This window comes from Streptopelia decaocto (assembly GCF_964273445.1).
Source record: "Streptopelia decaocto genome assembly, contig: HAP1_SCAFFOLD_260, whole genome shotgun sequence".
NCBI lineage: Eukaryota > Metazoa > Chordata > Aves > Columbiformes > Columbidae > Streptopelia > Streptopelia decaocto.
The window spans coordinates 64,844-81,024 of record NW_028116910.1 but is presented as its reverse complement, the minus strand read 5'-3'; the positions used below and the strand labels follow the sequence as shown (position 1 = coordinate 81,024).

The 16,181-nt window shown below is 59.9% G+C and overlaps 1 protein-coding gene across 1 annotated transcript in view; it reads right to left on the bottom strand.

The window, feature by feature from the left end:
• The window catches only part of LOC309452014 (DNA-directed RNA polymerase II subunit RPB1-like), a 43,525-nt gene that overhangs the window by 21,628 nt on the left and 5,716 nt on the right, over positions 1-16,181 (bottom strand). The window contains 10 exon segments of the mRNA XM_082076697.1: positions 396-490; positions 1,850-2,018; positions 3,393-3,602; positions 4,335-4,545; positions 7,215-7,339; positions 9,423-9,555; positions 10,778-10,998; positions 14,039-14,200; positions 15,361-15,407; positions 15,410-15,641. Of these exon segments, the coding sequence (XP_081932823.1) occupies positions 396-490; positions 1,850-2,018; positions 3,393-3,602; positions 4,335-4,545; positions 7,215-7,339; positions 9,423-9,555; positions 10,778-10,998; positions 14,039-14,200; positions 15,361-15,407; positions 15,410-15,641 (1,605 nt within the window).

Here is a 16,181-nt window from a genome sequence, read left to right as displayed (position 1 = left end):
GGGGAGCACCCCAAAATGTGGGGACCCCCCCCAAAGTTTGGGTACACCCTCAAAGCCTGGGGACCCCCCCAAAAGACTGGGGACACCCTCAAAGCCTGCGGACCCTCCCCCCAAAGTTTGGGGACCCCCCAAAAAGCCTGGGGATCCCCTAAAAGCTTGGGGACACCCAAAAGCTTGGAACCCCCCCCCCAAAAGGTTGGGGGATCCCCCCAAAGTTTGGGGACCCCATAAAGCTTGGAGACACCCCCAAAAGGTTGAGGACCCATCAGAAGCTTGGGGAGCCCCCCAAAAGCCTGGAGACCCCCTCAAAAGCTTGGAGACCCCTCTCCAAAGCCTGGGGAGCCTCCCCAAAAGTTGGGGACCCCCCCAAAAGTTGGGGACCCCCCCAAAGTGACCTCGATGACGTCCTGCTTGGCCTTCTTGATGGTGTTCTGGATGTCCTGGTAGGTCTTGGCGTCGGCGATGGAGTCACCGATGCCGATGGTGTGACCTGGGGGGACCACAGCGGGGTGACCCCCACATCGGGGGGACCCCCACATCGGGGGGACCCCCAGCACCCATCTGCCCCCCCACAAGACACCTGGGGTCCCCAAAAAAGGGGGTTCAAGCCCTTGTGTCCCCAAGAGCTCCATGGGCACCCCAGTCCCACCACGTTGGGGATCTCAGGGGGTTCCATAGATACCAGGAACCCCATTTCTGGCCCCCAGGTGGGTCACAGCCCCCCAAGATGACCTCAGGGGGTTCCCCAGACCCCCTGAACCCCATTTTTGGTCATTGGGGCCCCCCAAAAAAGGGGTTCAAGCCCTTGTGTCCCCATTGTCCCCAAGAAGTGTGCCCAAGAGCTCCATGGGCACCCCATTCCCACCACATTGGGGATCTCAGAGGGTTCCATAGATGATCTCAGGGGGTTCCATAGACCCCCTGAACCCCATTTATGGTCACTGGGGTCCCCAAAAAAGGGGGTTCAACCCTTGTGTCCCCAAGAAGTGACCCCAAGACCATCATGGGCACCCCAGTCCCACCACATTGAGGATCCCAGGGGGGTCCATAGATGATCTCAGGGGGTTCCATAGACCCCCTGAACCCCATTTCTGGTCACTTGGGTCCCCAAAAAAGGGGTTCAGGCCCTTGTACCCCTTGTGACCCCAAGACCATCATGGACACCCCAGTCCCACCACATTGGGCATCTCAGAGGGTTCCACAGATGATCTCAGGGGGTTCCATAGATAACCCCGGGGGGTTCCCCAGACCCCCTGAACCCCATTTTTGGTCCTCACATGGAGTCCATTACCACCGGGGTCCCCAAAAAAGGGGGTTCAAGCCTTGTGTCCCCAAGAAGCGACCCCAAGACCATAATGGACAGCCCAGTCCCACCACATTGGGGATCTTAGAGGGTTCCACAGATGATCTCGGAGGGTTCCCCAGACCCCCTGAACCCCATTTCTGGTCAGTTGGGTCCCCAAAAAAGGGGGTTCAAGCCCTTGTGCCCCCAAGACCATCATGGGCACCCCAGTCCCACCACATTGGGGATCCCAGAGGGTTCCATAGATGATCTCAGGGGGTTCCATAGATGACCCCGGGGGGTTCCATAGACCCCCTGAACCCCATTTATGGTCACTGGGGTCCCCAAAAAAGGGGGATCAACCCTTGTGTCCCCAAAAAAGGGGGTTCAACCCTTGTGTCCCCAAGAAGTGACCACAAGACCATCATGGGCACCCCAGTCCCACCACGTTGGGCATCTCAGAGGGTTCCATAGATGACCCCGGGGGGTTCCACAGACGACCCCGGGGGGTTCCCCATCCCCCCGAGCCCCATTTTTGGGGTGTCCCCCCCCCGTTTCGGGGCGTACCCTCGATGAGCAGCCAGTTGTTGATGACGGTCTGGATGTTGCTGTAGAACAGGCGGGTGGTGTCGTGGCCCATCTCCAGGTAGGAGATGTGCACCAGCGACCCGGCCGACGTGCCCAGCGACTTCTTGCACAGGATGCCCATGATCAGCTCCCCGTTCTCCACCACCACCTGCACCCCGAAAACGGGGGGTCAGCACCCCGAAAATGGGGGTCAGCACCCCAAAAATGGGGGTCAGCACCCCAAAAATCGCATGGGATGACCCAGGAATTGCCCAGGATGGCCCAAGAGTCACCCAGAACAACCCAGGAGTGGCCATGGACACCCCAAGAACCTCCATGGACACCCCAAGAATCTCCATGGACACCCCAAGAATCTCCATGGACACCCCAATAATTGAATGGGACACCCCAATAATTGAATGGGACACCCCAATAATCTCCATGGACACCCCAAGAATCACCCGGGACACCCCAATAATTGAATGGGACACCCCAATAATCTCCATGGACACCCCAAGAATCACCCAGGACACCCCAATAATTGAATGGGACACCCCAAGAATCTCCATGGACACCCCAAGAATCACCCAGGACACCCCAATAATTGAATGGGACACCCCAAGAATCTCCATGGACACCCCAAGAATCACCCAGGACACCCCAATAATTGAATGGGACACCCCAATAATTGAATGGGACACCCCAAGAATCTCCATGGACACCCCAAGAATCGCCTGGGATACCCCAATAATTGTATGGGACACCCCAAGAATCTCCATGGACACCCCAATAATCGCCTGGGATGCCCCAATAATTGTATGGGACACCCCAAGAATCTCCATGGACACCCCAATAATCGCCTGGGATGCCCCAATAATTGTATGGGACACCCCAAGAATCTCCATGGACACCCCAAGAATCGCCTGGGATGCCCCAATAATTGAATGGGACACCCCAATAATCTCCATGGACACCCCAAGAATCGCCTGGGATGCCCCAATAATTGTATGGGACACCCCAAGAATCTCCATGGACACCCCAAACATCACCCAGGACAACCCAAGAATCACCGAGGACACCCCAAGAATCGCCTGGGATGCCCCAATAATCTCCATGGACACCCCAAAAATCTCCTGGGACACCCCAAGTATTGCCCAGAACAACCCAGGAATGGCCATAGACACCCCAAGAATCACCCAGGACACCCCAATAACTGCATGGGACACCCCAAGAATCTCCATTGACACCCTAATAATCACATAGGACACCCCAAGAATCTCCATGGACACCCCAAGAATCTCCATGGACATCCCAGAAACCCCTTAGATCATCTCTGAACCCCCAAACCCCCCATAGCCCCCCAAACCCCCCTGTCCCCACCTTGGTGTCCCCAGTCAAGATGTGTCTATAGAGACCATTATCCTCATCATTGGGGTGTCCAAACCCCCCTAGAACCCCCAACCCCCCCCAAGACCCCCCCAAACCCCCTCCAGGACCCCCAAAATGCCCCCCAGGACCCCCAAAACGCCCCCCAGGCCCCCACCTTGGTGTCGCCGGGGGAGATGTGCTTGTAGGGGCCGCTGTCCTCGTCGTCGGGGTGGGTGCTGTGGGTGCGGATGCAGTTGATGTGCCCGGGGATGATGAGCGAGAAGATTTGCTTCCCGGTCCAGAGCGGCCGCGGCTTCAGGATGGCGGGTTGGGGCACCTTCCCGTCCCACGTGGACAGGAACATCAGCAGGTTCATCACCTCCCCCTGGGAGGGACACCCCTCAGTCACCCCGAAATGGGGGGACACCCCCCCGGGGCGCCCCGGAATGGGGGGACCCCGAAACAGCTGAGCGCGGGGGGAAATGGGCCGGGAAACGCCCCCAAAACGGCCCAAAACGGTCCAGAAATGGCCCCAAACGGTCCAGAAATGGCCTAAAACGCCCCAGAAACGGCCCCAAACGGTCCAGAAATGGCCCAAAACGGGACAGAAACGGCCCAAAACGGGACAGAAATGGCCTAAAACGCCCCAGAAACAGACCCAAACGGTCCAGAAATGGCCCAAAACGGGACAGAAACGGCCCAAAACAAGACAGAAATGGCCTAAAACGCCCCAGAAACGGCCCAAAACGCCCCAGAAACAGACCCAAACGGTCCAGAAATAGACCCAAACGGTCCAGAAATGGCCTAAAAATGGTCTAGAAATGCCCTAAAATAGTCCAGAAACAGCCCCCAAACCCCTCCTGAGACCCCAAAACTGACCCCCTCAGTGCCCCCCAAAATGGGGACACCCCCCCAGTGCACCCCAAAACGGGGACACCCCAAAACACCTTCACAAGGGGGTGGCGATGGGGCAAACGGCTCTGGAAACCCCCCAAAAACCCCTCCTAAGCTGCAAAGAGAGCCCAGAACAAGCCCAAAATTGCGGGTTTTGGCCCCGAAATCGCGGGGTTGGTCCCCGAAATGTCGGGGTTCGGCCCCAAAAGGTGGGGGTGCGCACCCGCTCGAGGAAGACGTCGCGCTTGGTGAACTTGCGCACGGCGGTGAGCGTGTCCTGCACGATGCCCATGACGGGCCGGTTGGACTGGGGGGTGACGATCATGCGCGGCACCATCGCCAGCTCCTGGATCTCGGCGCGCGTCTCCAGCGACTGCGGCAGGTGCAGGTTCATCTCGTCCCCGTCGAAGTCGGCGTTGTAGGGGGTGGTGACGCTGCGGGGAGCGGGTGGGGGTGATTGGGAGTGGGTTTGGGGGTGATAGGGGGCAGTTCGGGGTGATAGGAGGCAGCTCGAGGTCATTGGAGAAGCTTCAAGGGGTCCTGCCCAGGGCTGGGGGCTCTAGGACCCTGCGGCAGAGCAGGTTTGGGGAGCAATGGGCAGGTCTTGGGGTGATAGGGAGCAGGTTTTGGGGTGATAGGGGACAGTTCGGGGTCATTGGAAAAGGTTCCATGGGAGCTGCCCAGGGCTGGGGGCACTAGGACCCTGCGGCAGAGCAGGTCTGGGGAGCAATGGGGCAGGTTTGGGGGTGACAGGGGACAGTTTGGGGACATTGGGGGAGCTCCAAGGGGTCCTGCCCAGGGCCGGGGGCACTAGGACCCTGCGACAGAGCCGGTTTGGGGAGCAATGGGGCAGGTTTGGGGTGATAGGGGGCAGTTTGAGGACATTGGGGGAGCTCCCAGGGGTCCTGCCCAGGCCTGGGGGCACTAGGACCCTGCGGCAGGGCAGGTTTGGGGAGCAATGGGGCAGGTTTGGGGAGCAATGGGGCAGGTTTGGGGAGCAATGGGGCAGGTGCAGGTTCATCTCGTCCCCGTCAAAGTCGGCGTTGTAGGGGGTGGTGACGCTGCGGGGAGCGGGTGGGGGTGATTGGGAGTGGGTTTGGGGCTGATAGGGGGCAGTTTGGGGTGATAGGGGACAGTTCGGGGTCATTGGAAAAGGTTCCATGGGAGCTGCCCAGGGCTGGGGGCACTAGGACCCTGTGGCAGGGCAGGTTTGGGGAGCAATGGGGCAGGTTTTGGGGTGATAGGGGACAGTTTGGGGACCTGCCCAGGGCTGGGGGCACTAGGACCCTGTGGCAGAGCAGGTTTGGGGAGCAATGGGCAGGTCTTGGGGTGATAGGGAGCAGGTTTTGGGGTGATAGGGGACAGTTCGGGGTCATTGGAAAAGGTTCCATGGGAGCTGCCCAGGGCTGGGGGCACTAGGACCCTGCGGCAGGGCAGGTTTGGGGAGCAATGGGGCAGGTTTGGGGGTGATAGGGAGCAGGTTTGGGGGTGATAGGGAGCAGGTTTGGGGGTGATAGGGAGCAGGTTTGGGGTGATAGGGAGCAGGTTTGGGGGTGATAGGGAGCAGGTTTGGGGGTGATAGGGAGCAGGTTTGGGGTGATAGGGAGCAGGTTTGGGGTGATAGGGAGCAGGTTTGGGGACCTGCCCAGGGCTGGGGGCACTAGGACCCTGCAGCACAGTTTGAATGGGGTGACAAGGGACAATCTTGGGGTGATAGGGAGCAGGTTTGGGGTGATAGGGGACAGTTCGGGGTCATTGGAAAAGGTTCCATGGGAGCTGCCCAGGGCTGGGGGCACTAGGACCCTGTGGCAGAGCAGGTTTGGGGAGCAATGGGGCAGGTTTGGGGTGACAGGGGACAGTTTGGGGACATAGGGGGAGCTCCAAGGGGTCCTGCCCAGGGCTGGGGGCACTAGGACCCTGCGGCAGGGCAGGTTTGGGGAGCAATGGGGCAGGTTTGGGGGTGATAGGGGACAGTTTGAGGACATTGGGGGAGCTCCAAGGGGTCCTGCCCAGGGCCAGGGGCACTAGGACCCTGTGGCAGAGCAGGTTTGGGGAGCAATGGGGCAGGTTTTGGGGTGATAGGGGACAGTTTGGGGACCTGCCCAGGGCTGGGGGCACTAGGACCCTGCGGCAGAGCAGGTTTGGGGAGCAATGGGGCAGGTTTGGGGGTGACAGGGGACAGTTTGAGGACATTGGGGGAGCTCCCAGGGGTCCTGCCCAGGGCTGGGGGCACTAGGACCCTGCGGTACAGTTTGAATTGGGTGACAAGGAATAATCTTGGGGTGATAGGGGGCAGTTTGGGGACATAGGGGGAGCTCCAAGGGGTCCTGCCCAGGACCAGGGGCACTAGGACCCTGTGGCAGAGCAAGTTTGGGGTCTCAGGGACAATCTTGGGGTGACAGGGAGCAGGTTTGGGGTGACAGGGGACAGTTTGGGGACCTGCCCAGGGCTGGGGGCACTAGGACCCTGCGGTACAGTTTGAATGGGGTGACAAGGAATAATCTTGGGGTGATAGGGAGCAGGTTTGGGGTGATAGGGGGCAGTTTGGGGACATAGGCAGAGCAGGTTTGGGGACACAGGGACAGATTTAAAGGGCCAGACCACGTCTGGTGCCACCAGGATCCTACAGCGGGACATTTAAAGTGACAGGGACACTTTACGGTGACGGGGACAACTTTGGGGAGCCAGGGGCACTTTTGGGGTGCAGGGGACAATCTTGGGGTCCCCCCCCATGCCGTGGGGCAGATCTGGGGCCATCTGGCCAGATTTAAAGGGACCAGCCCACCTGGTGGCACCGGGATCCTACAGCGGGACATTTAAAGTGACAGGAACACTTTACGGTGACGGGGACAACTTTGGGGAGCCAGAGGCACTTTTGGGGTGCAGGGGACAATCTTGGGGTCCCCCCCCATGCCGTGGGGCAGATCTGGGGCCATCTGGCCAGATTTAAAGGGACCAGCCCACCTGGTGGCACCGGGATCCTACAGCAGGACATTTAAAGTGACAGGGACACTTTATGGTGACAGGGACAACTTTGGGGAGCCGGGGGCAGTTTTGGGGTGCCAAGGGCAGTTTGGGGGTGCGGGGGGCAGTGTGGGGGTACCTGAGGTTGAGGCGGAAGGTGGACCAGGGCAGGATGCGCACGCGATGGCCCATCATGGACATCTTGTGCAGCGTGGGCTGCCGGTTGAAGATGACGATGTCCCCGTCACACATGTGCCGCTCCACCTGGGGGAGGGGGGGACACGGGCTGGGGTCACCCCGCACCCCCAAAACGGGGGGGGCACCCCGATAATGGGGAACAAGCAAAATGAGGGGGGGTCCCCCCAAAATGCACCGTTTGGGAGGCGCTGAAACAAAGTATTTGGCACTAAATCCTCAGATCCTTGTGACACCAAAAGAAGAGGTTGAACCCCAAAATGATGCTTTTGGGGACCCCAAAAGTCACAGGTGATGCCCCAAACACTCAGGGGTGACACCCCAAACTATTGGGGCCCTTTGGGGACCCCAAAACCAGGGATTGAGCCCAAATATTTGAGGCCTTTAGGGACCCCAAAGCCCCAGATTTGTCCCCAAATTCTCTGGTCCTTGTGACACCAAAATCAGGGGTTGAGCCCCCAAAATGATGCTTTTGGGGACCCCAAAAGTCACGGGTGATGCCCCAAAAACTATGGGGTGACGCCCCAAAATATTGGGGCCCTTTGGGGACCCCAAAACCAGGGACTGAACCCCCAAACCCCCCAGATTTCAGGGACCCTGAACCCCAGGATTTGGCCCCAAATCCTCAGGTCCCTGTGACACCAAAAGAAGGGGTTGAACCCCAAAATGATGCTTTTGGGGACCCCCAAAACTCAGGGTGATGACCCAAAAACTCAGGGGTGACACCCCAAACTATTGTGCCCTTTGGGGACCCCAAAACCAGGGATTGAGCCCAAATATTTGAGGGACCCCAAAGCCCCAGATTTGTCCCCAAATTCTCTGGTCCTTGTGACACCAAAATCAGGGGTTGAGCCCCCAAAATGAAGTTTTTGGGGACCCCAAAACTCAGGGGGGACCCTAAAAACTATGGGGTGACGCCCCAAAATATTGTGCCCTTTGGGGACCCCAAAATCAGGGACTGAACCCCCAAACCCCCCAGATTTCAGGGACCCTAAACCCCAGGATTTGGCCCCAAATCCTCAGGTCCTTGTGACACCAAAAGAAGGGGTTGAACCCCAAAATGATGCTTTTGGGGACCCCCAAAACTCAGGGTGATGACCCAAACACTCAGGGGTGACACCCCAAACTATTGTGCCCTTGGGGACCCCAAAACCAGGGATTGAGCCCAAATATTTGAGGCCTTTAGGGACCCCAAAGCCCCAGATTTGGCCCCAAATCCTCAGGTCCTTGTGACACCAAAATCAGGGGTTGAGCCCCCAAAATGAAGCTTTTGGGGACCCCAAAACTCAGGGGGGACCCTAAAAACTATGGGGTGACGCCCCAAAATATTGTGCCCTTTGGGGACCCCAAAACCAGGGACTGAACCCCCAAACCACCCAGATTTCAGGGACCCTAAACCCCAGGATTTGGCCCCAAATCCTCAGGTCCCTGTGACACCAAAAGAAGGGGTTGAGCCCCCAAAATGAAGCTTTTGGGGACCCCAAAAGTCACAGGTGATGCCCCAAACACTCACGGGTGACACCCCAAACTATTGTGCCCTTGGGGACCCCAAAACCAGGGATTGAGCCCAAATATTTGAGGCCTTTAGGGACCCCAAAGCCCCAGATTTGGCCCCAAATCCTCAGGTCCTTGTGACACCAAAATAAGGGGTTGAACCCCCCAAATGAAGCTTTTGGGGACCCCAAAAGTCACGGGTGATGCCCCAAAAACTATGGGGTGACGCCCCAAAATATTGGGGCCCTTTGGGGACCCCAAAACCAGGGACTGAACCCCCAAACCCCCCAGATTTCAGGGACCCTAAACCTCAGGATTTGGCCCCAAATCCTCAGGTCCCTGTGACACCAAAATAAGGGGTTGAGCCCCCAAAATGAAGCTTTTGGGGACCCAAAAACTCACGGGTGACGCCCCAAAAACTCAGGGGTGACACCCCAAACTATTGTGCCCTTTGGGGACCCCAAAACCAGGGATTGAGCCCAAATATTTGAGGCCTTTAGGGACCCCAAAGCCCCAGATTTGGCCCCAAATCCTCAGGTCCTTGTGACACCAAAATAAGGGGTTGAGCCCCGTGGTTTTCGGGGTGTCCCCCCTGGATTCCAGGGTGTCCCCCGTGGATTTTGGGGTGTCCCCCGCGGTTTTCGGGGTGTCCCCCCACCTTGTATCCGATCTGGAGGTGCAGGTCGCTGGGCTTGGGGTGGAAGCGCAGGTCGATGCGGTCGCCGTTGTCCCTGATGATGTATTTGGCCCCCGGGTACTGGCTGTTCCCCCGGCGAACCAGCTCCTGCAGCCTTTGGGGACACCGGGGGGACAGTTGGGGACACCGGGGGGGTCACTGGGACCCCACGTGTCCCCCAAGTCCCCTCTGTGTCCCTCAATGTCCCCCATGTCCCATTGAATGTCCCCCAAGTCCCCCCATGTGTCCCCAGGGTACTGGGTGTTCCCCTGATGCACCAGCTACTGTAGCCTGGGGGGAACATTTGGGGACATCATGGGGACATCATGGGGACATCATGGAGTCACTGGGACCCTGGGGGACCCCATGTGTCCCCCAAGTCCCTTTGGTGCCCCTCTGTGTCCCTCAATGTCCCCCAAGTCCCATTGAATGTCCCCCAAGTGTCCCCAGGGTACTGGGTGTTCCCCTGATGCACCAGCTACTGTAGCCTGGGGGGGACGTTTGGGGACATCTGGGGACATCAGGGGGTCACTGTGACCCTGGGGGACCCCATGTGTCCCCCAAATCCCCTCAATGTCCCTCATGTCCCATTGAATGTCCCCCAAGTGTCCCCAGGGCACCAGCTCCTGTAGCCCCATAAACCCCCTAATAACCCCCATAGACACCCCAGAGAACCCCCCAGCACCCCCAAAATCACCATTTTTCACCCCAAATACCTGTCCATGTTGAAGGGGGTGACGATCTCGGTGAAGGTCATGTTGGTGACGATGGAGCAGGGGACGTGCCCAGATCCCCCCTCCCCAAAACCCCCCAAATATCCCCCAATAATCCCCCAAAACCCCCTAATAACCCCCCAAAACCCCCTAATAACGCCCATAGACACCCCAAAGGACCCCCCAGCACCCCCAAAATCATCATTTTTCGCCCCAAATACCTGTCCATGTTGAAGGGGGTGACGATCTCGGCGAAGGTCACATTGGTGGCGATGGAGCGGGGGATGTGCCCAGATCCCCCTTCCCAAAACTCCCCATGTATCCCCCTCATAACCCCCCAAAACCCCCTAATAACCCCCAAAACCCCCTAATAACCCCCATAGACACCCCAAAGGACCCCCCAGCACCCCCAAAATCGCCATTTTTCGCCCCAAATACCTGTCCATGTTGAAGGGGGTGACGATCTCGGCGAAGGTCACGTTGGTGGCGATGGAGCGGGGGACGTGCCCAGATCCCCCCTCCCCAAAACCCCCAAATATCCCCCAATAACCCCCCAAAACCCCCCATAGACACCCCAAAGAAGCCCCCAGGAACCCCAAAATTGCCATTTTTCCCCCCAAATACCTGTCGATGTTGAAGGGGGTGACGATCTCGGCGAAGGTCATGTTGGCGGCGATGGAGCGGGGGACGCCCACCTGGTCGATGGCCAGGTTGGGGTCGGGGGTGATGACGGTGCGGGCCGAGAAGTCCACGCGCTTGCCCATCAGGTTGCCCCGCACCCGCCCCTCCTTGCCCTTCAGCCGCTGCTTCAGCGACTTGAGCGGCCGCCCCGACTTCTGCATGGCCTGGGGGGGCGGAAAATGGGGGGTCGGGGGGGGCTGGACACCCCAAAAGTGCCCCCCGGGGTTTGGTGGCAAAGGGGAAGGGGGAGAGTGGGAGGTTTGGGGGTCCCCAGGTGCATCAATGGCTTGTGATGGGGATTTAGGGGTGCACAGGGAGAGGTTTGGGGAGCACAGGATGTTTGGGGGACCCCCTGACTTCTGCATGGCCGGGGGGGCAGAAAATGGGGGTTCAGGGGGGGCTGGACACCCCAAAAGTGCCCCTGGGGTTTGGTGGCTTGTGGCTTGTGATGGGGGTTTGGTGGCTTGTGATGGGGATTTGGGGAGGACAGGAAGGGTTTGGGGGTGCAGGGATTTTGGGGGGACCCCCCAACTTCTGCATGGCCTGGGGAGGGAGATAATGGGGGTTCAGGGGGGGCTGGACACCCCAAAAGTGCCCCCGGGGTTTGGTGGCAAAGGGGAAGGGGGAGAGTGGGAGGTTTGGGGGTTCCCAGGTGCATCAATGGCTTGTGATGGGGATTTAGGGGTGCACAGGGAGAGGTTTGGGGAGCACAGGATGTTTGGGGGACCCCCTGACTTCTGCATGGCCGGGGGGGGCAGAAAATGGGGGTTCAGGGGGGGCTGGACACCCCAAAAGTGCCCCCGGGATTTGGTGGCTTGTGGCTTGTGATGGGGGTTTGGTGGCTTGTGATGGGGATTTGGGGGGAACAGGAAGGATTTGGGGGTACAGGGAGGGATTTGGGGGTGCAAGGATTTTGGGAGGACCCCCTGACTTCTGCATGGCCTGGGGAGGGAGATAATGGGGGTTCGGGGGGGGCTGGACACCCCAAAAGTGCCCCCGGGATTTGGTGGCTTGTGATGGGGGTTTGGGGGGAACAGGAAGGGTTTGGGGGTACAGGGAGGGATTTGGGGGTGCAAGGATTTTGGGAGGACCCCCCGAGTTCTGCATGGCCTGGGGGGGCGGAAAATGGGGGTTCGGGGGGGCTGGACACCCCAAAAGTGCCCCCCGGGGTTTGGTGGCAAAGGGGAAGGGGGAGAGTGGGAGGTTTGGGGGTCCCCAGGTGCATCAATGGCTTGTGCTGGGGATTAGGGGGGGACAGGGAGGGTTTGGGGGGCACAGGGAGGGATTTGGGGGACCCCCCAACATCTGCACAGCCTGGGGGGTGAGAAATGGGGGTTCGGGGGGTGGTTGACACCCCAAAACCCTCCCAAGAACAGACAGATGAGGGTCTGGGAGTCACCAACCCTCCCTGGGAGCTGCTGGGGATTTGGGGGGCACAGGAAGGATCTGGGGGTGCAGGGAGGGATTTGGGGGACCCCCCAACAACCGCAGAATCTGGGAGGGTGAGAAATGGGGGTTCAGGGGGTGGTTGACACCCCAAAACCCTCCCAAGAAGAGACAGATGAGGGTCTGGGAGTCACCAACCCTCCCTGGGACCTGCTGTGGATTTGGGGGCACGGGGAGGGTTTGGGGGCGCAGGGAGGGGTTTTGGGGTGCAAGGGTTTTTGGGGGGACCCCCCAACTTCTGCATGGCCTGGGCAGGTGAGAAATGGGGGTTCAGGGGGTGGCTGACACCCTAAAATCCTCCCAAGAACAGACAGATGAGAGTTTGGGAGGGACCAAACATCCCTGGGACCTGCTGGGGATTTGGGGGGCACGGGGAGGGTTTGGGGGGCACAGGGAGGGGTTTTGGGGTGCAAGGGTTTTGGGGACCCCCCAACATCTGCAGAACCTGGGGGGGTGAGAAATGGGGGTTCAGAGGGTGGTTGACACCCTAAAACCTTCCCAAGAAGAGAGATATGAGGGTCTGGGAGTCACCAACCCTCCCTGGGAGCTGCTGGGGATTTGGGGGGCACGGGGAGGGTTTGGGGGTGCAGGAAGGGATTTGGGGGACCCCCCAACATCCGCAGAATCTGGGAGGGTGAGAAATGGGGGTTCAGGGGGTGGCTGACCCCCAAAACCCTCCCAAGAAGAGACAGATGAGGGTCTGGGAGTCACCAACCCTCCCTGGGACCTGCTGGGGATTTGGGGGGCACAGGGAGGATCTGGGGGTGCAGGGTGGTATTTGGGGGACCCCCCAACTTCTGCACAGCCTGGAGGGGGTGAGAAATGGGGGTTCAGGGGGTGGCTGACACCCTAAAACCCTCCCAAGAAGAGACAGATGAGGGTCTGGGAGTCACCAACCCTCCCTGGGACCTGCTGGGGATTTGGGGGGCACGGGGAGGGTTTGGGGGGCACAGGGAGGGGTTTTGGGGTGCAAGGGTTTTTGGGGGACCCCCCAACATCTGCAGAACCTGGGGGGGTGAGAAATGGGGGTTCAGAGGGTGGTTGACACCCTAAAACCTTCCCAAGAAGAGAGATATGAGGGTCTGGGAGTCACCAACCCTCCCTGGGAGCTGCTGGGGATTTGGGGGGCACGGGGAGGGTTTGGGGGTGCAGGAAGGGATTTGGGGGACCCCCCAACATCCGCAGAATCTGGGAGGGTGAGAAATGGGGGTTCAGGGGGTGGCTGACCCCCAAAACCCTCCAAGAAGAGACAGATGAGGGTCTGGGAGTCACCAACCCTCCCTGGGACCTGCTGGGGATTTGGGGGGCACAGGGAGGATCTGGGGGTGCAGGGTGGTATTTGGGGGACCCCCCAACATCTGCAGAACCTGGGAGGGTGAGAAATGGGGGTTCAGAGGGTGGTTGACACCCCAAAACCCTCCCAAGAAGGGAGAGATGAGGGTCTGGGAGTCACCAACCCTCCCTGGGAGCTGCTGTGGATTTGGGGGGCACGGGGAGGGTTTGGGGGGGCACAGGGAGAGATTTGGGGTGCAGAGATTTTTGGGGGACCCCCTGACTTCTGCATGGCCTGGGGAGGTGAATACTGGGGGTTCAGGGGGTGGTTGACACCCCAAAACCCTCCCAAGAAGGGACAGATGAGAGTTTGGGGGGGACCAAACATCCCTGGGACCTGCTGTGGATTTGGGGGGCACGGGGAGGGTTTGGAGGCGCAGGGAGGGGTTTTGGGGCGCGGGGGTTTTTGGGGGACCCCCGTCTGACCCTGGGCAGCCCGGGCAGCTCGTTGTCCACCATGGTGGCCACGTGGAACTGCAGCAGCTTGACGTCCTCGGCGATGACGTGCGCGGCCGCCCCGTTCTGCTCGTTGCGCCGCAGCTGGTTGTTGATCTTGACGATGTCGGCCAGTTTGTGCGTCAGGTCGTCCTGGGGGACCCCGAAATTAGAGGGGGGCACCCCAAAATTAATGGGGGAGCCCAAAATTAACAGGGGGACCCCCTAAAATTAATGGGGGGTGCAGGCGGTGAGGGGGAAACCCCCCTAAGTGCAGCTGGAAGCACCAAAGGGAATCACAGAGGCCAAGAACTGGGGACACCCCAACTGGTATCGAGGACCCCCCCAAAGTCACCCCAAAATCCCCCAAGGGCCCCAAATAGTGCCCCAGGGACCCCCAAAGTCACCCTAACAGTCACCCCAAATGCCCCCAGGAACCCCAATAGTGCCCCAGGGACCCCCAAAGTCACCCCAACAGTGCCCCAGGGACCCCAATAGTGCCCCAGGGACCCCCAAAGTCACCCCAACAGTGCCCCAGGGACCCCCATAGTCACCCCAAAAACCCCCAAAGACCCCCTAATCACCCCATTACTGCCCCACGGACCCCAATACTGCCCCAGTGACCCCATTAACACCCCAATATCACCCCTGGGACCCCCAAAGTCAGCCCAAACCCCCCCCAGGAACCCCGATATTCACCCCCAAACCCCCCAAGGACCCTGATATTCACCCCAAATCCCCCCAGAGACCCCAATAGTGCCCCAGGGACCCCCATAGTCACCCCAACAGTGCCCCAGGGACCCCCAAAGTCACTCCAAAACCCCCCCAGAGACCCCAATAGTGCCCCAGGGACCCCATAGTCACCCCAACAGTGCCTCAGGGACCCCAATAGTGCCCCAGGGACCCCCATAGTCACCCCAACAGTGCCCCAGGGACCCCAACAGTGCCCCAGGCACCCCCAAAGTCACCCCAAATCCCCCCAGAGACCCCAACAGTCACCCCCAAGGACCCCGCTATTCACCCCAAATCCCCCCAGAGATGCCAACAGTCACCCCAAATGCCCAAAGAGACCCCAACAGTCACCCCAAATCCCCCCAGAGACCCCAACAGTCACCCCCAAGGACCCCGCTATTCACCCCAAATCCCCCCAGAGATGCCAACAGTCACCCCAAATGCCCAAAGAGACCCCAACAGTCACCCCAAATCCCCCAGAGACCCCAATAGTGCCCCAGGGACCCCCAAAGTCACCCCAAATCCCCCCAAGGACCCCGCTATTCCCCCCCAGGACCCCTCTATTCCCCCCCAAAACCCACCTGGTTGCGCGCCGAGCCCTGCATGACGACGGCGGGGCGCACGGAGAGGGGGGCACGGGCAGCACGGTGCAGACCATCCACTCGGGGCGCGCGAACTTGGGGTCCATGCCCAGCACGAAGCACTCCTCGTCCGAGATGCGCTTGAAGATCTCGTGGACGCGCTCGGGGCTCAGCAGGATCTTCTTCTCCTGCGAGTCCTCGTTCACGTGCTTCCACTCGGCGTACAGCTCCAGCCCCGAGCGCCGGATGCGCGGCTGGTAGCGCCCGCAGCCCCCGTGGCCCTATGGGAGGCGTTAATGGGGTCACCGGGGTGAGATTGGGGTGTTCATGGGGTCCCAGGGGTGAGATTGGGGTGTTAGGGGGGGAGATGGGGTGATATTGGGGTGTTAATGGGGTCACCGGGGTGAGATTGGGGTGTTCATGGGGTCCCAGGGGTGAGATTGGGGTGTTAGGGGGGGAGATGGGGTGATATTGGGGTGTTAATGGGGTCACCGGGGTGAGATTGGGGTGTTCATGGGGTCCCAGGGGTGAGATTGGGGTGTTAGGAGGGGAGATGGGGTGATATTGGGGTGTTCATGGGGTCCCAGGGTCATGAACAGGGGTTGGACCCATGGCTGGTAGCGCCCGCAGCCCCCGTGGCCCTGCGGGAGGCGTTAATGGGGTCACCGGGGTGAGATTGGGGTGTTCATGGGGTCCCAGGGGTGAGATTGGGGTGTTAGGAGGGGAGATGGGGTGATATTGGGGTGTTAAGGGGGTCCCAGGGGTGATATTGGGGTGCTAATGGGGTCACTGGGCTGATATTGGGGTGTTCATGGGGTCCC